The sequence below is a fragment of the Neomonachus schauinslandi genome, chromosome 8 (genome assembly GCF_002201575.2).
Source record: "Neomonachus schauinslandi chromosome 8, ASM220157v2, whole genome shotgun sequence".
Classification (NCBI taxonomy): Eukaryota; Metazoa; Chordata; class Mammalia; order Carnivora; family Phocidae; genus Neomonachus; species Neomonachus schauinslandi.
Window position 1 is genome coordinate 100,018,271 of NC_058410.1, and position 26,900 is coordinate 100,045,170.

Here is a 26,900-nt window from a genome sequence, read left to right on the forward strand (position 1 = left end):
AAGGGTGCCAACGGCCTGGGAGCTGGGCGCCGGTGAGTTAAGAACGCAGTGTGGGGGGGGGGCAAGGGTACCCAGGGGACTGAAACACAACGCAAAGGGGCTAACCACACTCATTTTCATCCCAGAAAATTCCTGTGACAGCTTGAGGGAGGCAGGGCAACGTAGAAAAGGGTGGTTGGGAGAGGGGTGAGGTGAGGTGGAAGGGCGGGGACTGCAAGAGTGTTTCCTAAAAAAATATTAAAAATTAAAAAGTTCGTGCGTCTCAGTCAACCAACTCTCAAAGCACTGACACCAACAATGTTTCTCCGATTTTCTTCCAATAAGTTAGCGTTTTCTCATGTTTAGTCTTACGTTTATTTTCCAAAGGGGGAAAATCATGGTTTTCTTTTATTATCAGTATTACTAAGCTCGAAAGAACCGAAGTGGAAAATCCGGACGTTTGTCTCCAAGTGTATCTTGAAATAGACACTGAGAACCGATATTGTTGCTTCCGTTGTACGCCTCAGTTTTTTTAAAAGTTATTTAGCTCTTTTTTTTAAAATTTGATTGTATGTGTATTCTACCTAATATAATTCTTCCAAAGCCAATCCAACATTTTAAAGCTAAAATTAAATTTTTTCTGTTTTCCTTTTGTATTTAAAACATTTTTCTTTCTTTCTTTTTTTTTTTTTAATTTTTCATTTCCTGTGTTTCTCCTCCTTGTCGCCAGTTTTACTACCTGGGCCTTCCCCAGACGTGTGCCTGTTAGTGGTGGTGTTGTTCAAGAACATCTTGTCCATGCCTTTGAGTGCCTCGGTGAGATAGTTCTGCAGGGCCGTGAGCGCAGCGCAAATGGCCGGGGCGCCGAAGCCGTGCGTGATGAGGCTGAAGTGCGTGAGGCAGCTCTGGATCCCCGGCTCCAGGATGGGGCTAGGCCTGCTGTTCCCGATTGGCGTCCGGTCCTGCGCCAGCAGATCCGTAAATTCTTTACAGAGTTGCCTGCAAAGAGGTGGGAGAGGAATAAAAAAAATCACCCTCAGTGTCGTTGTCACTGGCATTAGAAAGGAGACGCTCACACAAGCCCAGAGGCGCCCGGTCACCATAGAGCCAGGGAGCAAGGCTAATGTGGACGATTCCGCTCTGATTCCCTTCCCAGAGCTCTCCCTTCTGGAGCAGCTGGGACTAGAAGGAAAGCGGGGGGTGGGGAAGTTAGGCACCCCTTCTATCCCAAAGCCTTGCCTTTTTTCTCAAATCCAGTCTTCTCCCCCCACCCCCCCTTCATTCCAGGGCCGCTTAAACTCTGCTTGGGAAATCGGCTAGGCTTTAGCGTTGGGTTTTGAATATTCAGTAATGTTTCGCTCTTACCTGGCAGTTTTTGTAAAAACCCCTTCCCCCTTCTCTCCTCTGCCTCTCTAACCTCTTGGTGATCAGGCTCAAAAAGCCCTGAAAGATTTAGGCCCCTGAGCCACAAGCCTGTCCCTGGCACAGAAGCAGATTGCGGGAGACTTGCATGGCCCAGGGCAAGCAACTGTTTATTCCAGGAGAGAATGCTGATTCCATTTAAAGCAAAAATCTGTTTACCTGCAGTATTTGGGAAGGAAGGTATATTTTCCCCTTTTCCCCCTTTCTTTTAAGCACAGGCTACTGAAATCTTTGTACAACAGGATTGTTGTCAATATAAAAGGATTCTTACATTGTTTAAATAAAACCTACAGGTAGATGGTTAAGACACTGGGGAGGGTAGATTTTTTATTTGTTGAAGGTTTTTATTTCCTCAAGGCAACTACAATTTAGAGGAATCTCTCAGCCTTAGAAATCCTACGCGCCTAACTACGAATTGAGCTTATTTGAGAAATTTTTAATATAGGAGGAGGACAAGAGGGTTAATATAGGAGGGTTTTAGCCCGGAAGGTCCAATGGCTTGGCTCGGCTACCAGTCAGAGGAATGGCATCCCAAAGGCCATAGCCTTTCACAGACTGGCAGACTGCTTCCACTGGTGGGGGCGGGGGTGGTGAGAAAGAAAAACTACAGAAGTCCAGTCTCAGCACCTGCACCCCCCCCCACCGCCCTCCCCGTGGCCTGACACTTGGGGACACGTGGGACCTGGACAACAGGTAAACAAGGCAGTTACCTAGAGGCCCATATGAGTGACCCTGGGGCATCCTTTGCCAAGGGGATTACTCTCAGGAAGAGTAATGCCTGAACAAGACAGAGAATTACCTCCCCCACCCCCATCTGCAGCAGGTGAAAGGGTTTTGGTTTTAAGGCTGGTGGGTAGAGAATCCTAACAGGTATCCTCTCTCTACCCTCCCCTCTATTGGTTTCTCCACTCGAAATGCACACATGCATTCTTACAACTAGGAAGAAATAGGTAACGGTTCTATCTAAATAGGGCAGTTCTTAGGCCAGGGGTACCTTGGAATCACCTGTGGGGCTCAAATGCACACATCCATGCCTCTGTCCCCACGATTCCAATTCAGGGAGCTTGGGACTAGGTCCACAAATAAGTATCTTGGAAAAGCTCCCCAGATGATTCTGATACTCACCCCAGGTTAAGAAGTGGTGTCCTAAGTGAAGTCACAGGGTTTCAAGAGGTGATGGGGTGAGGGAAGTTACAAGCATTCCTTAGGGAAATGATAGCATTTGTGGACTCCTATTACCTAATTTATGCACTTTAGTTTTATTTTTTCCCCAAAGTACACTTACTCTTTTATAAAGCACCGACAGGTCCCCCACAACCAGACAGTGAGGCAAGGCGCAGGAGGGCAATAGATCTATTATATTGCTAGTTGGTGGATCAGAAGGAAACCTTCCATAACTAGGATGGGTGCCAGGTTTTGATCATTTGAAGAGATGGTTAAAGTCTTTTCTTAAGTTTGTACTCATTACCAAAGTGCCAAAAAGGAAATTCTGAACTGGGGAGAACAAATGCTTAGAGTCAAACATTCTAAATCTTCAAAGCCCAAAGCAGGGTCTGTAAGCAATTAAAGTTCTGGGACATTAATATTTTTTGACCCTGCGGAAAGGGGCAATCAAATTCCAATCACGTCTCAAAAACATCTGGACAAATTTGAGCAAATGATTTTTCAGCCTTCCATATATTTCTTTAAATTACGCTGTCAACGGAACAAACCGCGTCCTCCAGCACTAAATAAATGAGCGCCGCTGTTTGGGCCGAGCCTGCGAGAGAAACGTGCGGGTGCACGCAGCACCGCCCACTGCAGGCCGGAGCCGGCCATAAACCACCAACAATATGACACCGAAGCCAAAGACAGGAGTAAATCAAATAAATAGAAAACCCACTGTAAAAGTTCAAATGAGCTCTAGACCTAAATTTAGCCAGAGATTTACTATTTTCCCCTCTGGAGTTGTAGTAAATTTTACATCAGTGGAAGATGCCAAACAGCAACGTAGGAAAGAGAATTATTAGAGCTGCGGGTAGAGATGGGTACACATGGGTGACATATAGACACCCCGAGCGTGGATATGACAGGGAGATGTGAAACTGGGCAGAAATGTGCACCTAGGGACCCAGGGAAGAACTGGAACAAGGACCAACCCAGAAGAAGGCGATAAGAACTGTAAAAAGCCTGGATTCATATTAATAAAGCCATTCTCCCCCAGAAACTTGGTAATAGAGGAGACCGAGAGAAACCCATAGCCCATAATCAACTTGGGTGGAGAGGGGGGTGAGAGAGAGAGGGGCAGCAGGGTGGAGCCCGGAGGGCTCCTAGCCAGCAATCCACAGGCTGCAAAAGCTACTTTGACCACTGAGCTGCTTCCCTGCTCCACAAATGAGGTCTGCATTGCCGCTCCCCAGCTCCCCAACACCGCCTCCCTAAGCGAGGTGATGAGGTGACGCAGCAAGGTGGGAGTCAGGGAGGAGGGCTGAGGGTCTGGGACACTCACTTGGTAGCCAGCAGCATATTCTTTCGGGAGTGCAGGTCACTGGGGTCGGTGTGCTGCCGGTTCAAATACTCAGAAACCGCTTTAGCAGGAAACTCCGTTTCACAAATATACCCAAAATCCCGAGCTAAGTGAACAGCTTCTCCTGAAAAGACAGCAGCAGAGGTAATACTCAGCACCTAGTCCCGAATCATCCCAGGACAAGAGATCCTTCCTGGTCAACTGTTGTTATTTACAGAAGAGGCCAGCTGTTGGGGGCAAAAGCAAAGGTCAGACTGATGCCCAAATAAAAATGATTCTCGGGCCATAAAGTTGATGGAAGAAATTTTGCCCCTGCTGCTCTTTCCAGCCTCTCCCTGATGATCCTTTTAGCCAAGTCCTAGCTAGGCATCCTCTGAATAGCTTCAGGCCTCCTACACCCCATGCTTTCTCTTAAGGGAAAGATGGGCAGATATGTTCAGGAGCCACCTTACAATTGCACCTAGACAGTTGGCTGGATATTCAAGCCAGATTTCCCTCCCCCTTTTAAAAGCACCTGTTACACCTGCTTTAAGTAAAATTTAAAAGTATTCCTATCTTTTGTATTATCTTTTGTATCTTCCTATAACTGCACTAGGAAAAAACCTCTTATTAATAACTAATATATACAAACATAATTCCATGTGTGTACATGTCCACACATATTAAAGAACATATGTAATAACATATGGAATGAGTGTTATTGTCCAGCAATGAAATATTTATTCTTTGTCGGTTCCTGATAGGTTTCAGGTTTCTCCTCAGAGGTTCCTGTCATCATCTTCCTACTTAAGGACTTTCTACTGCACAAGATGACACAGCAGCTATAGAAAACCTGGACATCTGAGAGATTCCTCAGCTTATGTGGAAGCCCCTTTCAAATAAAGCATTATTACCCTTTAATGCACAGCCTTGGGTGTTCAAGGGAAGATACCAAACATGAAAAAGAGACATGTTGAATTGTCCCATAGCTATGTTATTTTTAAGGAGCATGACTTACTTTTAATCATCATTATTATAGTAACAACAAAAGACTTCAGGCATGATGCTTATAGTGATCCAGATCCATAAAACTGAAAACTGCTAAACGAATATTGGAATTTCAGTAGTTTCCCTGTTTTGTCCTTTCTCCACCCAATTTCACGTCTTGGATAGAGATTACCTTAACTGCTTTTACAAAATAAGGATGGTGATATTAGCAATTCTCTGAAGGGCAAAAAGTAACCCACCCCCACCCCGGCTGAGAGTCAACTGCTAATAAGCGTGCTCAGGAAATTTGGTGACTGCTGCCCCTGGAGGGTAAATTTGGGTCAGGCAACTTTGCCTTGAAGATGGCAAAGTGCAAAGCCTATAAATGTGATGACTTTATGGTTGCTCCTTGCATATTCTAAGATCTCCTCCAAAAACCAATTCCCCACAGGAGTGTCATAATATCACATCCATAAAAATAAAAGAAAAAACCAAGACCAACATGTTAGACTCTAGAGAAAATTCTACAACTTCCTTCATTAGGACCATCTGGCTGTATTTCCTATCCCTTCCCCATCCCGCAAATTAACTGCAGATCCTCTTGTTCTCAACTGTGTAGAAGATCCTGTTTATTACATACCATAAATATCATCCCCCAACCCCAAAATGATGAGTAAATTAGAATGTGCTTGTTATAATTATGGGCCTTTAATTCACAATTGATGGATCTACACTGAAAATCATACGTGACTCCCCTCCTTGTTTCCTCACCCTACCCTTGACTCCATTTTCTCCTAGGCCTCATTGGCTTCACTAAGCCATATTTCATTCATAGTAAGTCCCAGGTAACCAGCAGGAGATAGGACCCTGGGAGTGGCATGAGTTTTAAAATAACCACAGGGGTCATGAATGCAATAATAGTTTCATAAACTGACAATGTGTTTTCTACTACAGAGGTAGAACCTGGGAAGGAGAGGGGTATAGAATGGATTGCTGCTTCCAGAGTTACTCTTGCAAGAGTTCAAACAGAGGGTGTTTCATGCACTCTGTCCTGCATCTGGTGGCAGAAGTGACCCCTGCACTGCCTTAGAGTCTGGACCTGAGCACTCTTCAGAGCTTAGGGACCTTCGCACACGTCCCTTGGCCTCTCTACAATTGCCAGCTCCCTCTAAGTAAAAGGACCTTTGAACTTCTCTCAGGCAGCCGCTTGACATCCAACTCATAAGGGCACAACAATCGCAGTGATTTCCAGTTAATCATGAAACGTGTAAAATGTCAGCCTTCAGCCAACAGTTAAACTTCGTGAAATGGCCACACGTCTTGCTTACCTTCCACCAGGGAGGTGAGTAACGTGACATTTGCAGCTTTGCGCCTGCCCGCGGGTAAATTCAAACCGATTTTTTCTAGCCTTTCTCGCAAAGATCTCCCCCCATTTTTCGATTTGGCTCTGAAATTGCAAGAATTAACATTCTGATTAACCTCAGAGTGTTCCTGAAACAAAGTTTAGACTTAGCAATCTAAAGCCCAGTGGAGCTTGAAGAGGTTTTAACTTGAGGTTAGCACATTTTCCCCCTTTCCTTTTGGTTATTTGCTGATAGTTTGCTGAGGTTTGCTTAATTTCTGCAATACAGAGCATTAAAAAAAATGAGTCTTTTTTTAATCTCGTGAGAAAAAAATGATACCAGATGGGAATAATTAGGGTGTAGGTTGTGGGTCCAGAAAAGGTAGAAGTTGCACATGCAACACAGAAGCTCTTTCCTTGTAATGGAGCCAGTTAGGTGAACAGAAACTGGGCAAGCACAACCTTGCTGAAAAGAGGGAAAGAACTGGGTGGTTCAGAGAGAAGGCACTAACTAGCTGAAACAGGTGGGGTTTTCGAGGAAGGAAGGGGTCAAGAGTCACTATAAAATGGAGTTGGGTTAAAAGGGGAAGGAAGACTGAAACATGAAACCAGCATGATGATGGTAATCGCAATAACAGTTAAACTAACACTTTAGGGAGTTTAGTTATGCGATAAGCACTGTATATTGATTATCTCACTTAATCTCATAGCAAGTTTTATACACACACGCTCAATGCCCAGGGGTGATTGAAAGAAACTTCCACACTCCGGGGCTCAAAGGACTCACTTCAGGAGAGCAGAGCAAGAGGATTCGAAGTGAGAAAAATCCATGAGTCACACCCTTACCTCCTCCCCAGACTTTCCCTGTATGTGCTAAATTCTGGGCAAAAATACAAGAAAAAAAACCAGTTACTCTGACCTCTCTTGTACTGTTCACACAGGCACTTTTAGGAAAGAAAGGGACTTTCAACTCCCCAAAGAAGCTAACTTGAAGAATTCATCCCCTACAGTGTCACCTTCATATCAGAGACACTACCAAAGTGTCCTTTGTCCAGGCATTGGCAGAGATTCTGGGTGAAGGCTTTAAATCTGAAGATAAAAGCCATCTCTTCCCCCATTTTCCACAAGGAAGTCTATGGAATGTCTTCTCCCCATATTATGGAGCACTTGAATGCCCCCCAAAAATAACTATTACTATTCCATTGTTATTATTGGTGGTGTTCTTACTGAAGACAGGAGGTCGCAAGTCTAGCACGGCATTTTTTCAAACTTCAGGGCACAATGCCTTGGTAGGTAGTGACCAATTTAGTCGTCCGCCAAGCATATTTTAAAACAAAACAGAGAAATGTTACAGTACGTTACTGGCACAAAGCAGGTTACTCCATGAAACGTTTGTTTTAGGTAAGTGTGTGTAGGCTCTGAGTTTCACTCAGGCTAGAGAATGCCCTCGAAGTGTCCCGGGGACAGGAAAGAGCCAGGCGCCAGGCACAGCGCAGTGAAAGAGGGAGGTTCCCAGCGCCGACAACAGCGGGAGAGCGAGGCGGCAAGTGCTTGCGGCGCGTGGGTCCCAGGGCGGCGGCGTCTGCGCGCGCGGCCCCCAGCACGTGGCGGCCGTGGCTCTTCGCACGCGCAGCGCGGGGGCCGCGCTCTGGACGCCCGGTTGCTAGGCAACTGCGTCCGGCTATCTGTAGGTTTCCGGGAGAGCCCTCTTCCTTCACCCCGTAATAACCGGTTTGGGGGTTTTACCTTCTGAGGACACCGCCGAGGAGAGACGCATTGAGGCATTCGGGGGGCGAAAGCCGTCTCTGAACTTCCCCCACAGTTACTTTGTACTTTGAAGTTGAACTGAGCAGCGACAAACGGCCCGGGACCGAGCAAAATACCTCGCCGGTGTTGACGGACATGCCTCCCAGGAAGCCATCTTTATTCATCATCAGAGAAGTCACAGATTTGGGAGGAACCGGAACTAGAGAGAAAAAAAATATGCCATAAAGGTGACCGGGTTTCAATCCTGGTGACCGGCTGATAGAATGTGTCGGTGCGTGCGCAGGGGCGAGGCCACAGGACAGGCGCCAAGTGGAAAGCTGGAGGAGGAAGTGTTTGTTCCAGTGGGGCTGCGGTGCGTTCAGAGCACTGTGTACAAACAAATGGAAAAGCCATCACTCCTCTGGAAACTTACCCCATGTGTGTAGACCTATGAGTGTCGCTTGCCACAGCCCCGCTCACTATACAAATCAAGAAAACACGCAGCCTAGAGTTTGGATTGTGTTGTGAAACCCAGCAAATCCTATTCCATCGTGTGCTAGGTTGTGACCTGAGACATCTCAGGGAGCCTCTCTGAATCTTAGATTCCTCATCCGTCTCCTGAGGTAATAATCACATTTGGTGCTGAAGCCTGAGAGTGATTATACTATCGATGATATAAAATGGTAATACCAGTGTTCTTTATGGGAACCCCTCCCTCCTTTCCTATTGGACCCAAATCTGTGGTCATCACTGGAGAGCACTGGAGAGTGGGCCCTATCAGAGACACTGTGCTCAAGAACAGCCTAGTAATACCATTAAGCTTGGGCTCAAAAGAGCTGCTCATTTCTCTAAAGTGGATCTCATTCTTTCCTACATCATAACAACACATTCATTTAGAAATGAACCCAAATGCTCCTCTCCAGTGAAAGCAATTCCACGGTGACATGAATTTTGTTTACAAATTAACTAAAGCACCGGCTGGTGATTGTTTGGAGCAGTTATGATTTACAACAGGTGCCCTGATCAATCAACCAATCTAATTCATGTGAGCGGAGGTCTTGCCTTGCCCCAGTTGTTTCATTTCGGCAAGTAATTGATAACAAACCGCACTCAAGGTATGTTTTATGCAGAAGTTAATAAGAGCTGACAGCTGGTTGCCACTGCTACCCAGGCGCATTCAGTCTCACCAGCCTGTATTTCTGTTTAATTGTGTTTCAGTGTCATCTGCACCTCAGGAAGAGGCGGGGCTCAGTAGAACCAGAAGGCTGGGAATGAGGAACAATGAATGGTCAACCTCCCAATTCACTGGCAGTCTTACTCCCTTGGAGTTCTACACTGCTGAATTTCTGCAGGCTCTAGAAGCCACAAGGCAGGTGACTTCTCCTGATTTGCCTTACACCTTAGCTTCTTCCAGTGGGATATGAAACTCGCAAATCTTCAAAGGGTATTTGTTGATCACCAGTCCAGGGGATTTATTGAAACATGCATCTGGCATGAAAAAGGAGGTTTCCATTCCTGTTCTTTAATAAACAACAATGTCTCCTCCTATAATCCTGGTAGGGGAAAGATATGCTCTTTCCACTGTCTAGAGCCTAGAACACTTATATATCAGACAAGTTGCATAACCTCTCTTGTATAGAACAGACCAATCTACACTGAGTATTTTTTAACAGCTTATTCTCTCCACTACGGATTCTGGCATTCAGACCTCCATGATTGTTTAGAGACTGCTGAAACCCAGGTAGGTCCCAAATTTCTTACTTATTAGGAATTGCATTTGGCCCTTTACAAACACCTTGTGGAAAAGGATTTTCCTAGGAGAATGGATGGGGGTCTTGGAACAGTCCCTTTTGCTACTCCTTAGTAGACATTTTAGTATTTCTGGATCTGTCTACAGAGTCCAAAGCCTTGTCTCAGGGCAGGTGAATGATGCTGGGTAACAGAATGGATCTTCTGCACTGCTATGGTGGTGGTGGGGAGCTACAGAGGGTGCTGTCTTCTTTCTGATTCTCCTCATCATATTATCAGTGAAGCTGCTTCCCATTTGAGAGTGAACCAATGAAAAGTCCAAGTGTGAGTATTAATTAAATTTGAGTAAAATATGGAGTTAAAGTTATTTAAAAGACAGTGATTTGGGTGGGAACAAATCATTTAATTCTCTTACACAACATCCACATCTATGTTGATCTGTCTTATTCTTTGCAATACTCTCAATTTTCATATTTTCATATTTCACATTCATATTCATATTCAAGAACTCTAAGCAAATAATTTATGATCATGGGAATTAGCATCAGATAACCTTGGAGAAACTTTTCCCCAAAATATAGATGATGGCCTTTTGTAATTTTAACATGGGAAGAACTATAGAAATAAACTGCACAAAAATCTCATCTTCAACACTCAGCAATGTTTTTATATTTAATATTTTGTATTTTATACTATTAAATATTCTTGAGAAAGAATATTTTAACAATAAAAAAACCTCACTAAGCTGAAAATAGTAAGTTCAGTTCCTATTTCCCATATCGGACAACCAAATATCTCCTTAGGATTGTAATTTATCTGCTTCTCAGAGTCCCATTTGCCAAATCTCTTGAAAAGCCAGGCCTTAAGAGACACTTTATAACCTGCCCTCTAATTTCACTATTGTTAATTGCTTGATTTACCTGACAAGAGCCATTTCCTATGGGGAATGTATATTGTTCCCTCCCTGGGCTGTACCTTTCCGCAAACGCATTATCACCTAAAAATCACCAATCCAGTTAGCTTCTGTCAGCACACTGCTGTCTTCTTTTGTTGTTGTTTTCCCCACAAAGATGCAAACTATTTGAGCAGACATGCTTCAGGTTATATTTCCATTTTTTTAATTTAAGTATAAATCGTATTCCTACCATCTACTCTCTCATCTTCAGGTTCTAACCCTCTCCTACTCTGGCCTTAGACCTGGTATCTTAGACTAGACCCTACCCATTTCTTGTCCTAACTTTCCTTAAAATCCCTCCCACTGTTATCTACCTTCCCCTCCACTCTCACACCTGCTTAGCTCAGCTGATTAACCCCATATTTTATTCTCTTTGTCTTTTCCCTTCTGCTTTCCTCCAGCTTATCAATAAACCCAGAGAGCAACAGGGCCCGGTTGATTTGTTAGTAATTATGAGCACACTGTTCCTGCTCATGGAACCCAGAGATGACTAAGATAGGTTTAAAGCGACAGCAGGAAATGGTAAGGAAATGGAGCATAGCAAAACTCAGCGTGAAGCTTTCAGTTCTTTACATGTTTACAATTTTCTGTGCATACATTAAAACCGTTTTTTTTTTTTTTTCCTATTCGGTTCTCAGTTGCATATCATGACCAACTTTTGGATGTAACATCCACAAACCTTGCTCCCCTCTTTTTTTTCTTGCATTATATCGGGGAGAAGAAAAAAAGGGTTAAAACCGATAATATTTCATTACAGTGACTGGAGTTTTATTTAAGAGAGAGGAAGAAAGACTGATTAGGGAAAATATTATTCATTAGTGGACTACAGAGAGCCAATGTGTTAATAAACTAGCTCTTAATCTGTATTCTTTAAACTTAAGTATAAAATTGGAGCCTTGCTATCTTTGTGTTTGACTGCAAACAGACCCTCTGTGGCTCTGATCTGCTGGTGGGGAAGAAGGGAAGAAATGAACCCATTTAATAGATTCAAGGGTAAGTCCCTCTGAAAGATACTCAGACTTAAATATGTAAGCTACACCAGGAAGCCACCAAGAGGTTGAACAGTGCTTGAAATAACTACTTCTCACCAGCAGAGCACCCCCTTCCTTTATACTTGCATTGTTTCTCATCTACCTGAGGGCTAAATATTATTTCACATGGATATATAGCACATCTATAAATGTGAGCACCAAAATCCTGGAAAGAAAAATAAAAGGATTCTCACAAAGAAATCTGGAATGTAAAGAACTACAAACATCCAGGGTTAGTATCCTTTAGGGGCAAAGTCTAAGAGTCTGGAAACTGAATTGGGTCCCATCACTTAGTCTGTGTGTAGGACCTTGAGCAAGTCATTTATCTTCTCTCTGTCTCAATTTTTTCACCGGGAGTAGGGGTGGGAGTTGGAGTAGAGTGTCTAACCTTTCCAACTTTGAAATTCTGTGAACTCTGATTACTCCTGGGTGGCTGGAATGTATCTGAGTCTCGAGTTGAATAAATACCTGTTGGGATCCAAGTCAGCCCTGGAAATGTGAACCTCTTCTTTTGAGGGGAAACTCATACCCTTTCAGAGGCTCTGACATACTCTTGGTGCTTTTTACCTTCTAGGTCAGAAGGAAGAATCCCAACATTGTAATTGAAATTGGCAATTTCTTCATAGCCCCCCCGCCCCAAAGAAAATCCACACTAATCAAAGTGTTTATATGGGGAAGGGGCCAGAACTAATGGGAAAAAAAGTGGGAGAGAACTGAGGTTGAACTGAAACTAACCAAACAGGATATCCCTAAGACCAATGAAAATGCCCCACAGTCACATTTGAACCTTGGACTCCAGCCACGCTAGCCTTTCCAAGAAATCCCAGCATATTTTCTGCTCTCTAAGGTGTCAGACCCATTGCATATTAGCCTCTGATTGCACCAAAAACTTTTTCTTAAAGCCTAGGTGAGCCTTCTTTTAGTTAGGCTATAGGATGTTAGCAGTGATCATTTATATTAGTTGGGCACCAACCCACCCCCTCCCCAGCCCAGATTCCTAATCTTAATGGAACTGAGAGTTAAGAATGATTTTTTAATGTCTCGTTGGATTTTTAGACTGTTAATGTACCGAATCCTTCTCATTATTACTTTATTGATTGCTCATTGACCAGCCCCCTTCAAATCGTATTAACCACCCTCTGCCGGTTTAGATTAGGAGAGTTTAAAAAGCACCTTTCATTACTCCCTCCACTCCTGCCTTGGAGTTGAGACTCGGCATCTTAATGGGAGCTCTAATGGGGCAGCTAAGAGGAGAGGGGCCACGGTCCCCGCCGATTGCATTAATAGCTCAAAGGGGGCCAATACAGAAAATTAGCCGTAAACGAGCTCTGGAGATCTTCAAATGAAAGAGCCATTTATCACGCTGGCTACCTTCACTCCACTCGTTTGCTCTCTCTACTGGGAACAACTCATTTCCTCTTAACTAAATTACTTCAGAAATGTCAGCTAAACCCAGATAGCAAACATAACAAGAGAGCTAGCCTATAATCTATGGGGTGATATCGACACGGGTGAAAAATTGGGCTGGTTAAATTTTAGGAGAGAGTCCTTCCATAATTAGAGTGAGAGACATAGAGACATATATCTTTTTTGCCCAAGTCTTCTGGCTTCAGTATACGTAATGGCAGAGACATGCGAACCTGGATCAGAGGCTACAATTTTTTTATTAATGAGGTAGACTTTTTAAACCTTCTACAAAAAATAAAAATTATAAAAACTCTCTAAAAGCCCATTAGAAAATAAATTAAGCAACCAAGTTCCTTGCCAGTTGTTGAAATTTAGAAAATTTAGTTCAGAAACTTTCTCACCTCCTTTTTTATGAAATTAATCTCTGGGAGATATCCCTTATAAGGGGAGGGGAGGGGACAAAGAGGGCCAGGAAGGAGCAAGTGAATCCATAGCCTCAAGTGGTTCATAGTTATCTATAACAGTAAATCAACCACTTATTCCTATTTTGCCCATGACTCTCTAGAGATAAACATATATTAGGATCTTTTCTTCATGTAATAAAGCAAATACCTAAAATACTAAATAATGGAGTTAACCTAAAACTTCATATTCATACCTTATCCCCTAAATCAATAAAGTGACTGGGGTGCCACTTAGTTATTTAAAGCTGCACAATTTAAAAAAAGGGCTTTCAGAGCCAGAAAAAGTACTCCGTGTTTTCAAAACAGAACCAGCAACTTTAGTCCATATTCTCCTTTATTACTGGAGATACCCTTCTACATAGATAATCACCTTTTGCTGACAAACATATACAAGCCCTGAAACCAAAGCATCCCACATCTAAGAATATTTTCAGCTCCGCTTTGTTAAGCAAGCTAAGTTCCAAATATTTTTATTTGCCTACCTATTAATAATATTTCTGATTGGTCATCTGTTGGGCATGCCCCACTGACAGCCCAAATGTTGTTTCTAGGATACAGAGCCCTGAGATAAGGGGTTCTAGCCTTCCCTGAAAAGGGAGGCGGAGCTGAAACAAAAAAGCCAATGGAGCAGTGCCTCCCCACCCTCCCCTACTCACCCCCATTGACCAGCAATTAACCAAAAGAGAAGACCCCAGAGGAAATGGTGAAAGTGAGCTGTCAGGACAGTTGCGAATCTAAGCACCAAGCCTGGGTGTCCGAGCAAACCCAAAAGCTGGCATTAAAAACTGAAATGATACTATCTAAAGAATAGAGGGAGGGATGTTTGGAGCAACACTTAGAATAAAGAGTTTTGCCCCAAATCTTACTATTCTTCTTCAAGATATTACATTCCAAAGCCAAATGGCATTATTCCAAGTACAGCTCCCCTCCTCCCATCCTCCACCTCTTAAAGCCACTTTTTCTGTCTCTGTAAAAGAAGATAATTTAGAATACCTCACCCTGTTTGGAATTCTGATTTCATGACCCTCCTACTGTAATGCCTTGACTTTGGGTTACTTTCCAAAGTGCTTTTTCCTTAATTGTTTTTGAGTGTCATGTGGCTCAAATTAATCATAAATGACTGAAGCTAGGGGTTGTTGACACCAAATATAAGGACGGGCCTTTTCCAGAATCGATAAGAAAGGGTTACAGTAGTTAAAATTGTATCTCCAAATAGCAGTTCTTGCGATAATTAAAGATTGCACTGTTTACACATTCAAGCTCCTAAATTGGTGGCACATGAGTGACGTTCGGGCCTTTCGGCAGCCACACTAATCGCTAGGCATTCTCTCAGTGACTGTCAGAAGAGAGGGGGAAAAATTAAGCAGCTGCAATACGCCCGAAATGAGTTATTGTAATTACATTTAATTAGTTTAATTAGTTAATTATTTTGCTTACAGCTGTACAAGAGACTGCAAACATTTGTTAATATCACATGCCCTTTAACAGTATGGGGTGATTCCACAGTCACACTAAATCATGAATGCATATGTAGAAAGATTTAGAAATGTGCATAGGCTGTCTCAACTCCTTAGGATGTGCATATTTAGCAACACATTTGGCACAATTTTAAAAAAAATAATAAGAAACAACTCATAAAACACAGAGAACTGGAAACAGAATTACCACACACACACACACACACAAATCAAATGCAAAAACAAGAAGAGGAACTATCTCAACAACATAGGGTTTAGCTCAGCAAACTCCAGTTATCAATGAAATAATTATAGCACATTTTTGAAAGCAGTGTTTCCTAGTCAGTTTCATACATGATGGTAGTTCAATTATTTAAGATATATCTAGAATTGCTACCAAATGTACCATGAGAAAATGTCAATAGTCTCTGTCCCTCTGTCTCTTATCTGGGTTTCCGCCTTTGGTTGCCCCCACCCCCAAATTTCCTTCTTCCCGACATGCCTTTTTCATCTAGACAGCCCCTGTCCTATGATTGTGAACAAACATTTCTGTCTTATAAAATAACTAATTCCCCCAAAGTGAAAACTCATAAAGACATGACTGCACAGGAAAACTTTGCTTACTTTTGGGAGGAATAATCCATACCTTTTTTTATGACAGACTGGTCCAATAGATTCATGCCGCTGTTATTGGCATCTTCAACTGACTGTGAATATAAAAACATCACTATTCAAATTGACTGGATATTAAAGAATTGCACACATAAATCATGTCATTCCAAACTGGAGTTCCTGTTATTTCCATTTATATTAATTCACAAAGGGAGGTTTTATTATCATTATTACCTCCAAATCAACATAGAAATGAAATTCACCCAAATTATAAATTCTTCCAATGGAAGCAGAGGAAAAAGGAACTGTGAGAGACATCTGGGATGCAGTATTGGTTTAGTTATTATATTAAACATAGATGTTACACAGACATATAAAGTTTTATATTATTTGCTCTTATGAATTGTGAAAATTTGGCAATAGCTGAAAGATTTTCACCAATATTAGAAAGAATAATTTCTGTTTTCAATTTTATCCCAGCGCATCTTAACCCTAGAGTCATTTTACAAATACATAATAGTTTACATTATGGGATTTTAATTAAAGTCTGAGCAACTTGGAATGGAATGCAAACAGCAACACATAGGAACACGTTTGCAAGCTGGCAGGACCGCACGCCCATGCAGTCCGTACATGTCCTTGTGTGCTATGAATTTCTTGCTGTGTGATAATCCCTGAGAGGAACCTGCACAGTTTGCTCCACCCCCTCAATCCTGCTGCTGCTACTTCCCAGCAAGAAGCGCACCTGTTAGGATGGCAGTAATAACTACAGACACACGGATACAGAGACTCAGATCCTCCCAGTCAGCACCTAGGTAATGGCAAAGAGCATTCATCTTCTGTGCCACAGTCTTATCCTAAAGAAGGAAAGTTTCAACACCCTGGGTGTTGGCAGCACTTCTGAGGGAAAAGAGCTGTTGGGATGAGTTTCTTACTGTCAGGATGCACAAGAACAGAGTTTTGGCTGTGCATCCCAGAGCGTCCAAAAGCATTGTATTCCCTCCTCCACCCCCAATGAAAAATAAATGCTAGGTCTTTCTGAAATGTCCTGCTGCTTTCCCTGATTCTTAGAAACCCAAGTTTGGACCAATTTGTCACCCACTCTACAGAGAAGTAAAGAGCAAGGGCTTGAGAGTGAGGCTGTGTTTTCACAGCACCTTCCACCCACTCACAATGCATCCCCAGACAGGGCGTGTGTTCATCACAAGGAAGAGACTGTCTACCCCAAACAAGCAGCATTAGAAATGAGATGATCTAATCACGAAGGGAGCATGTTAATTTGTTTCTTTTCGTTTTTAATAGTCACTCTTCAGTTGTCGGAAAGGTGAGGAAAATTGTTATTCTCCGTAAGAACCGTTTTCCATGTTGCAACATGCCATGTACATATTAAGAAATAGTAAAAGCTTCTTTAAAAAAGACTTCATATAACTTGTTCAAAACTCCTCAGGAGACCCCACCACACACAAGCGCGCGCGCGCGCACACACACACACACACACACACACACACACACACACGATTCACGCCTTGCTATGCTCACGTGTCTACAATGCGAGGTGTCCACTCAAGACAAAAGTAATCGCCTGTGTCTGTGGGCGGGCAGGCCCGGGATCTCAGGGGCCAGGACCCGGGCGCCCCCACACCTCACTCTCACGTCGATACGTAAATATGTATATACGCCTCATCAGCGACGTGGGAGTAGTTGTGGTAGTTAATGAGAAGGCTCTTGTCTGATTTTCTATCTAATTACGGCCGCCTGCTGGGTTTTTGTACAGGATATTCACGCAGCATGCTGGCGCTTAATCGTCACAGGGAGGATCGTAAAGATTTAATTAGGACTGCATGCGGAAGCGCAGAAAAACAACTCAGACTCGTAATTACTAGACTTCTTTAGTTAAAAGTGATACCAGGGGTTGCTTTAAGACACTAGGATGTGTTTGAGTGTGTGTGTGTGTGCGTGTGTGTGTGTGCGTGTGTGGTGGATTTGACAACATCCTGATATGTTTATACTCAGGGGTAGTAGAGGTGAGAGAGGTTAGAGAGCAAAGATTGGAAGAAGAGGTGTTCATGACAACTAAACTCCAAACTAGGTGTCATCTCACTCCATTCTGATGCTGTTTTTCTGAGTTTTTAACACTGCATCCCCCCAACACACATACACACAATGGGTGAAATGTAGCATACCCAGAACCCAAACAGCGATTTGCTAGTTTAATAGCCCCTGTGAGTAAATTGAAATAGAAATTGACAGGGTTTTATAGTTTCATTTAAAAAAATATTAGAAGCATTTGGTTAATTAGCTCCTCTCCTCCTCTTCTCTCACGGTCGGGGCGGTGGCCCTCCGCGTGTGTGTCTGGGTCATCCAACATAGCCCCTTACCAACCCTCGGCCAGGTGATACCCTAGCTAAGAGGCCCACCGGCCCAGCAGCGCCCTGGGGATCTGTCTGGTCCGCGGCTGGAAGGAGGGGGGAGGAATCCGGAACACATAATAGGTTCTTGAGATCGAACAAGTGACTGAGGTCCAGGCCGAGGCACTCTCTGGTCCCTTCTCAAAGACTGTTCGGGCGCAGCCAACCCAATCGGTAGCTACAAGTAACGGCGAGATCCCGACAGGCTCTTAACTTCAGCTCCCCCCTCTCACCTCGCCCCTTGCGCTCCAGATCCCTAATTCGGAAGTGGATCCTCCGGGCTGGAGCTGATGAGGCACAGCCTCTGCATTCGGGGCTCTGGTCCTAGGTACATCTCCTCCCCGGTCTTTCTTTGTCACCTGCCCCGTGTCGCGGCAAGCACACCCAGGCCTGGGACGCCTGTCATCGCCACGGAAACCGAGATCGTCCCCGCTGCCTGGGAGAGGCGGGAGGGGTGGTGTCTCCCCCCAACCGCCTGCACTGAGGGTCGTCCAGATAAAGTCCCGCGAGCCACCCCACGTCGCCAGAGGAGCGGCTGCGAAGCTTCTGGGGGAGGAACAGGGCAGAGGTGTGTGGGTGGGGAGCATGCGTGGGCCGGGGCCTGCACCTTCTCTCCTCTGGGCTCTTTGCACTTCGCGGTCCGCGTTCCGACGCAACAACTCAGCCAGCCGAGCGACGCTTTGACGAGGCTGTTCTCCCCAATACACACTGAACTGGTCCTGTTCTCTCGTCAAACACTCAAAACCCCTCACAATTATATCTTTAAAAACTAAACTAAACCTAAACTAAACTGAAACCAAAGAAATCTATTCCCTCTTTTGAGAGAATTCCTGGGTTCAGTTGACTGAGTCACTCGGCCTGTAGGGTGATGATGACGCCGCCAGTGTGTTGGCATTGCCAACAGCAGTGGTGATGAGTTGATCCACTTTCATTATCTAGCACTTTGAGCGTACTCAGAAAGGTTAATTTCAGAACTTACGCCCCCCCCAACACACACATTACCCCAGTACATTTTTTTTAAAAAAGCTCTTAAATATTTCTTCTTGTATGGTATTCCGAAACGAGCAATCCCTCCAGACAGGGATAATCAAGCTTGATTAAACCAGCAAAACGATCATTCTTATTACTACAGGTAAATCCAGCCACAAATCAGGTGATTCCATCATTTTTGGAAATAATAAATAACTGAATTTCCTTTAAAACAATAAGCCATCATAGACTACACACAGGCAGCATTTGATGCTGTCACCACATTTTAACTGTTCAAAATACTTTTTTTTTCAAGTAAGGTAAAAAAGGACTCAAGTACTTTTTTTTTTCTTCCCCATTTCATTTTTCTTTGCTTTAGAGATATGTCTAAAATGATGCATAATATACACAACTATGCCAATGAGACCGAAGTGTCAAATACCTTTCAACCATATTTATCTTTTCTGCAGACTATTTAAATTAGGGAGCAAAAGGAGACCTGCTCAGAATCACCCAGACAGTTTTTAGAAATCGTTTCTTTGATGTTTCTTTGTTTAGTTTAACCAAGTATTCTCAACCAAATCAGGCTCCATTGTGTAGGTTGCAGATGGGTTAGGGAGTGGGTGGGGGGAGTGTGTTGAGCCTTTTGTTTTAAGAAACAAACACGTGATGCCTCTTTAACTGGGATAGTGGCTTTGGGGAGAGGAGAGTATTAACGGAGGGGGAGGACTGAGGAGGGATGTGGAGAATATTGTTCCACAGTCATTTAATGGATCAAAAGGTGAAAACAATCTCCAAAATGGTATGTGTGCTCTTGGACTCCCAAGCAGAATTATGGCTTTCTGGGTCTCTCCCCACAGTTATTCCATTTCTCAGGAGATGACTCTGGAACTCACTTATCTTGAAAAAGGGCTCAGCAGCTTATGAGACATTCAAAGTAGGACCTGGTTTGGACAATCATAGCACATGTTTTTCTTCCCATGTGCATTGTCATGCTTAACATCCAGCAGGAACCTCTGGAGCCCAAGAGGACCTTGTGCCTCTCTGCTGAAGCTCCATACTCTAGGCAGCCCAGTCTTTCACCTGCCTTGTCAGGAGGCCAGGCCCACTATGGGACACTCATGGGGAGTGGGTTGGGAAGGGTGCCCAGCTTGCTAGCACAAAGTGCAGGAGAATAGGAAGTAGCTAAGGCAAGACAAAAAACATCTAGCCTTAATTCTGGTGATGCTAAACTATCAACACACGCATATATTTTTCTCCTTCATGATTTCATTTCTAGTGGTTCCAGCTTTCATAAATGGACCTCCAGAAATCACCACTACAGAGCCATACATGTATAACACAGAAACAGTTATATATGTGGTGTCCAGCTATTCCTGTTCTAAAGATGGAAACTACCTCCCCCAAAGGATACAGAGCCGCCCCTCCCCCACCCCTCCCATCTCCCAGGGCATTCACTATTTATTTATTTATTGTCCTTTTCATTTGTTTGTTTGTGGTTACCTGGACGTCTTCCATTCCGGGATGGCCGAGGCCATGCAGCGAGAGGCTGTCACCCATGCCCGCGTCCAGGCCGTGGTGCGCCGAATGCAGCAGCACGTCTGGCCGGCGGACTGAGTGGTAGTCCCTCCGGGGGTCGAGGCCGGAGAGCTGGGGCAAGGCTGCCCGTGGCTGGGGCAGGAGAGAGCCGGCTTCCGAACCCACTTCTTGCCGCTGCCGTTGCCCCCAGGGATGCTGCTGGGGCTGGTGCAGTGGATTCAGGGAGTAGGGGTCGTTGACGTGGGAGTAGGGATCCTGGCTCTGATGGTAGGGGAGCGGCTGGTAGGGAGGCGGGAAGTAGGGCGGCTGGAAGTCTGACGACGGGGTGTGGGACAGCGGCGGGGCGCTGGAGTAAGGTCCCTGGGATACCGAGCCCAGCTGGGAGAGCCTGGAGCTGTGGCTCGGGACGCCATCGTGCCGGTCCTGGGAGCGGAGAGAAGGAGAGAGAGAGAGAAACAGAGTGACAGAGACAGAGCGAGAGCGAGAGAGAGAGAGAAAGAAAGAAAAAAAAAATACAAGCGACTAATGGAGAAGCCCGGCTTCCGTATATTCTTCCCAGGACAGGGGAAGCAAGAGTCTGAAACTTATACTCCCAAGTTGACTCAGAGGGCACATGATTTCAGCAATTCCAAACGCCAGGCTTTGGGGGAAAAATGGGGAGAATCACCACCCACTTAACCAACATCTGAGACTTGTGTTGGGAGTGCAAAGCGGGCAAAAGGGGTGACGGTAAAGTAACTATGTATGGGAAGAGATTCTGAATTCCTTGGTTAAAAATATAGGAGCCTTACACAGAGTATTTCCTCTTCTGGGTATTTTAAACTATTTTCCCTAATCTTTCAGAGGTCCAAAGCATAACAAATTAAACGTCATACTTTTTGCTGTGCTGCTCCTGTTCAAAACCAACTTCGGCCTTCAGTGGCAACCCAGCCAGCTGACCAAGAGCTCCCCACACAAACCTGGTAATTCCAGGAGCTCTGAGGAATCTGCCTGATCTGAGTTCCCAGTCACCCCTCCCTCCCCAAGAGGAATTAAATAATTTAAATAGTGTTTGATTGAAATGGATCTCATTTGAAATCATACCCTGACCCCACGTTAAATTAAGTTGAATTGTGGTTCTGAGGAGTTATTTCTAAGGTTGCTTTTCTGTATCTAATGCTATTATACTCCAGGGTGTGAAAATGAAGGACCTGGGGTTGGGAGGATAAAACAAGAAAAAGCCCAGACAACTTACTGTTGGTTCTATCTGGAGTAGCAAACTAAGTGGAAGGAGAAGGGGGAGGTGTGTGTGTGAGAGGAGTGTTTAAGTTTCTCCCTCTCCTCTGTGGAAATGCCTTGGTAAAGTCCCTCTGGTTCTTTTTGGAGAAATAGTCACCTAAATTTCCAAACTCAATGGCAAATAAAAAGTTTTTCTCTGCGGCCTCCTCCCTCCCCAGCTGACTCATGGAGCTCAGACGGAGAGCACACAATGCAGAGAGAAGCAGCTGCAGCCTCGTCCAATTACGGTGCTAAATTACCAAGCCAAAGGCGCTCAAAGGAAGACAGAGACAGAGAGAGTGAGGCACACACACAGAGATGGAGAGACAGAGAGACAGTGAGAGGAGGGAGCATGCAATTCTGGTACAATGTGAATCCAAACTCACCATGGATGAATAGGTGTGGACTAACATCTGGAAAAAAAAGCCTGGTTACTGCTCAAAATCAAACAATGATTAAAAAAAAAAATCAAGGAGTCCAGCAGAGAAACGAGCTGGACACAGGAGCCGAGCTTGAGGGGTTTCCAGGACAAGCCATCAAAAAAAAAAAAAAATCCCCCCCCACCCCCAAACAAGATTGGCGATGCCTGTCACACACAGACAGAGCTGTTCATCGGTCTCTTGCTGTCTTTTTGGCCTCTTTTCTTCTGCCGCTCTTCAGGCCTCCAGATGCAGTCCTCTTCCACCCGAAGCTGGGCTCAGACTGCTCGGGCGCCCCTTCCTCCCTCCGCTTGCCTACACTGCCTCATAATAATTGATATTCATGACTATTAATATTACACGAGTACTTTAAAGGGAGAATGGAGGACAAATGGAGCGTGAAGCAGCAGCGAGCGCAGAGCTCCCCTACTATTGTAAATGACGTTCATTCAGTGGAGAATTACTAGATGTAATCAGACGAGGGGGCTGGCAAAGGCAGACTGGGGAAAAAGTTTAGCAGGAAAGAGGCAGAACTTCAATTAACTGAGCCGGGGACAGGCGTAAAGCAGCCCCTGCTCCTTTGGACAAGGCAGTGAGGGAGAGCATCGCTGGGGGTTTGTACAGAACGTAGGTGTCCTTGTTCCTGGAGAGGGACTTTCCTAATGGGAAGAACTGATTGCCCTAGGTGCTTTGTGTGCAGATTAAAAAACAAAATAAAAAGGCGTTGCCTCATCATTTGGAGGGGAGAGAAAAGTAAACCGGTGGGCCTGGTTGTTTACAGTGACGTTTAGAGACCTGCACTGAGTACTGGAAATTATGCTTACTTATTAAAGGACAGGGGCAAGATGGGGGCTTTTCATCCCTTGTGTAGCCTTTCCCTCCTTATACTGCTCATACAATCCGTGATTTTTACCTCAATTTAAAATATATGCAATCAATCTTCAAGTACACTAAACTTATCCTTTTCAAAAGGCAAAGCCAGGGGCAACAGAAAACCTTTTTGGATGTTTCAGGAACCCGTTCAACTGGCCTGACTGCCATTTCTGTTAAAGTTCAACCTTCTTCCCGACTTAAAAAGGTTCCTTCCACAGGGTTGCGGGTTCTCCTATATTTTTGAGCAGAAATTTTAGGCAAATAGGGATACCTGCAATATTCTCTCTCCTCTCCCTCCTCTCCACCCTCCCCCTCTCCCCTGTCTTCTCTCCCTCTCTTCCCCCTCCCTCCTATTTTTTCTCCTCTCTGCCCCTCTTCCACTTCACCCCTCCCTCTTCCTCTCTCCCTCCCTCCTTTCCCATTTAGCCAGTTTACTTTTCATAAGCAAAGAACAAGTTTTATCCTGCTTACTTTTGGGAACCCACTAAAATCCCTCTATGTATATTCCGAGCTATTTACACACCGTGCCCCCGTCTTCACCCGTTCTCATGCCCACTTCGGGCGCTCACATTCTTTAGGATAGTTCCAGCAACTTCGACTTTACCATTATCCCGCGTGTTAAAGAAAGAAAAGGAGGCCGAACCGAAACAAAACGCACCAGGCGGAGGCGCGGCTCTTCGTTACAGTCAATACACAGCCACAAAGAGGAAAGGAAAACCCTAATCATCATTCCGCAGAAAGACGAATCTCCTCAATCTCTTTCTCTCTCCGTCTCTGTGCCTCTGTCTCTCTCTTACACACACACACACACACACACACACACACACACACACACACTAAAACTAGTATTCCGGGCTGGCGGGAGCTGGGGTCAGTGAGCTGCCTGCGGGACGCGGCGGCCCGGCTGCGGCGGGGCCTCGGAGCCGGGTCCGCCCGGTAAGCCCGGGCCCGCGGCGTCAGTCGGGGCTTACCGACCGCTTCAGTGCGCGGCCCATCATCCTCAAGGCGGCTCCCTGCCGGGCTTTCCGGAGTCGTCCCGGAGCGGAGGGGTCGCATATTCTCCCCCCACTGGTTTGGGGGAGCCTCTGGGCGTCCCACCGCGACCGTTTGGTACGACCGATAGGGCGCTACTCGCGCTCCTCGCCCGGGACTTTGCTTCCCGTCCTCCCTCCTCTCTCCAACTTTTCCGCTTTACAGTCTCCGTCGCCCGGCCCGCCAGCTTCGACCTTCCCCCTGCCTTAATTCTGCTGCGCCTTTCCTCGAAGCTTTTCCTTCTGTCCTCCCTCCCTCGACGTCTCCTCCAGCCTTCTATTCCCTCTTCCCCTGGCACCTAAGTCCGGGTCTGCGAGGCCATTCCGCTCCGAGCGAAGTTCCGCGGGCCTCCGCCGCCGTCCCCTCCCCGTCCCGCCGCGTGTCCCGCCCGGACGCCCGCCTCGCCCGCGAGCCCCGGAGCCGCCCCGCCGCCGCATCAGTCGGCGCCCCAGACCGCGGAGGGCAGCGGCGAGCGGGGCCACGGCCCCGCCGGGCGGCGGGCAACTTCTCCAGCCCGAGGAAGAGTTGCGCTAACCCCAGCGTTGGAGAGCAGTGCGCACTGAACAAGGGCAGAACATTGAGTTAAAAATGCCCAAACATGGGGTGGTTGGACGCACTCTCAAAAAAGCAAAACACAAGAAAAAAGAAGAAAAAAGAAAAAAAGAGATCTGCTAGGGCTCCTTGGCTTGTGCTCTATCTACACCAATCTAGCCCTCTATCTACTTCCCTCCTCCTAATTTTCCGTCCTCTACTTGGATCCGTTTGTTATTGATTTCAGAAATATTATTGAAAATAAAAATTAAAAGCCTGAGTCTGTTACGAATGAGGCTTGAAAATCTCATTCTCTCCCATACTCAAAACGAGGAGAGCCTCTGCCTTTATCGGTCTCTATTTTCTCTGCCCACATTCAGTAGCACCACATTTCCCATCAGAACCTTAAGGGGGGGGTGGGGGCGAGGAAGAGAGAAAGAAAAATAAAAGAAAAAGAGAGAAAGAGAGAAAAAATCTCCTAACTTAAAGTAGCCAGATTTCAACCTTAAAGTTCTTTTTCCGAATCGCGACGTCTCCCCCCAGCCAGCTTTTCTAAAAGTTAGAGAAAGCTGAGAAAACCGGCCTGAAATCTACGACTAAATAGCTGAAAAATATATATCAGTTGGGGTGTCAAGAAGCTCAAATTCTCTATCTGCAAAGCTCTAAGATGCATCTGGGGGTGTCGGCTCACCTCATAGATATCTTCGTACTTGACATTCTCCACGAGCTTCCAGAGCATGATGGCAGCCTGGTCTCTAGGAGGTGAGTGCATTCATGTGAGGAGCAGATGTCTGGCTTCTCAGGACTCCGCTGTCTGTAATGATCCATCTATAATTGGAAATGGGGGATACACACCAAATCCGACGCTCCTCTCCCATCGCAACTTATATCTGTTGTCTCAAACAATAGGCTGGAGAAGTAAGCCTCAGCAGAGAGAAAAACATTATTACACACACAGGAGTTAGATGCAACCCACAGACATATATATTATAAAAATCATAAACATGTATTTACACCCAGACACCCACATTGAGTTATATAAGCACCCCTGGGTCACGCAGAGTCTACAGGCTCTAAACATCCATTTAAAGGAGAGATAGTTGTTCAGTGTGATTAATATAAATATACACATTTAAAAACCTCTATATGGAAAATGATGAATCATTGTAGCCACTGACTAAAGTCTTTACAATTCATAATGAGAAACCAGGGGGCCAACAGTCCCCCATTTTCTATGTAGATTTTAAAAGGGGGACCATTACTGAGATTTTTATACACAAAAGCTCCTATTCATGTGTGTTCAGCAGGAGGGTATTTTGAAAGCTGGATTTGGGGATTTTTTTAGGGCAATCTCTCTGTATCAATGTCTACAAACTTTTTTTTTTTTAACTGTACCTTTATCAGTGTAGAACAACAACAACAAAAGCCAGCTCACCACAGTGACCATTTCTAATATTTTTTGGTCATTTTGCCCTACACATTTGGAAACTTAAATACTGTATGAACACCTCAGTCTGTCTTGTTTGTCGTTTTAAGGGTTGTTTGTGTGCATTTTCAACGAATTCCTTGTGCCTTGACTAGAGGCTCCATATTATGAAGTGTTGTTTTTTTTTTTTCAGATGTTGGGAACACACATTTGCACACTGTTCTTTGCAGAGGCATAGGACATTATATTTGCATCTGTTGTCTATAACTTTTAAGTGGTTTTAATCATGGATAGTCAAGAAATGTTCACCTGAACCTTTGGAAGATTTAAGCAAAATGTTCTTCAAAGAGATAGTGAAAAATATTTTAGTATGTATGGATTTTTTTTTGTTTTTAGTGTATTTTTTTTTTCCTTAGGGAGGTGAATTGTGTAGGTTTGTTTTTTTTTCCAAAAAGGAACACATAAACAGCAACAATAACAAAGTTAACCAAACCTTGAAAATGGGCGCCCTTTAAGGCACAGGGTTTCTGAATTTCATCACAAAGTGAATACTCAACCTGATTCCTCTTTTTCCCACCCCCTCTATTTTTCTACTCCCTTTCAGGGTACGGGAGGATTCCAACAGCCAGAAGGGAAATCCAGTGGAGGATCTCTGCCCCTGGGGCAGAAAATAAATGATAGGAGGGAATGAGGAGTGACCGGGGCAATTTGGGGTGGAAGTTATTAAACCTGATAAGAGTGAATCTGCAAAGGGCGATTGTCTGTGAATCTCACGACTGCTGAGCGCTGCCTTGTGCGCGCCGCGACGGA

General features: G+C 44.8%; 1 protein-coding gene across 5 annotated transcripts; it reads right to left on the reverse strand.

Annotated features, from left to right (window-relative positions):
* Nucleotides 1-338: 338 nt before the first annotated feature.
* TFAP2B (transcription factor AP-2 beta) lies at nucleotides 339-25,623 on the reverse strand. 5 transcript variants are annotated; one of them, XM_021692022.2, is made up of 8 exons: nucleotides 25,356-25,623; nucleotides 22,196-22,222; nucleotides 20,517-20,975; nucleotides 15,671-15,731; nucleotides 7,962-8,181; nucleotides 6,202-6,320; nucleotides 3,890-4,031; nucleotides 339-978 (listed from the first exon to the last, which is right to left on the reverse strand). In XM_021692022.2, the coding sequence occupies exons 1-8, from the start codon at nucleotides 25,434-25,436 to the stop codon at nucleotides 678-680; spliced, it is 1,410 nt and encodes a 469-aa protein (XP_021547697.1). In that variant the 5' UTR covers nucleotides 25,437-25,623; the 3' UTR covers nucleotides 339-677. The 5 variants fall into 5 exon arrangements, with proteins under 5 accessions (XP_021547697.1, XP_021547701.1, XP_021547700.1 ...); XM_021692026.2 differs by lacking the exon at nucleotides 25,356-25,623 and adding an exon at nucleotides 24,432-24,544; XM_021692025.2 differs by lacking the exon at nucleotides 25,356-25,623 and adding an exon at nucleotides 24,073-24,140.
* Nucleotides 25,624-26,900: the final 1,277 nt, after the last annotated feature.

Coding starts and splice junctions, on each gene's coding strand:
- TFAP2B (XM_021692022.2), bottom strand. CDS start 25,436: ATGCACTCACCTCCTAGAGACCAGGCTGCCATCATGCTCTGGAAGCTC. Junction 22,223..25,355: donor AGTACGAAGATATCTATGAG/GTGAGCCGACAC, acceptor TTTTTTTTCCAG/ATGTTAGTCCACACCTATTC. Junction 8,182..15,670: donor CCAGTCTGTCATAAAAAAAG/GTATGGATTATT, acceptor TTTTCTCTCTAG/TTCCGGTTCCTCCCAAATCT.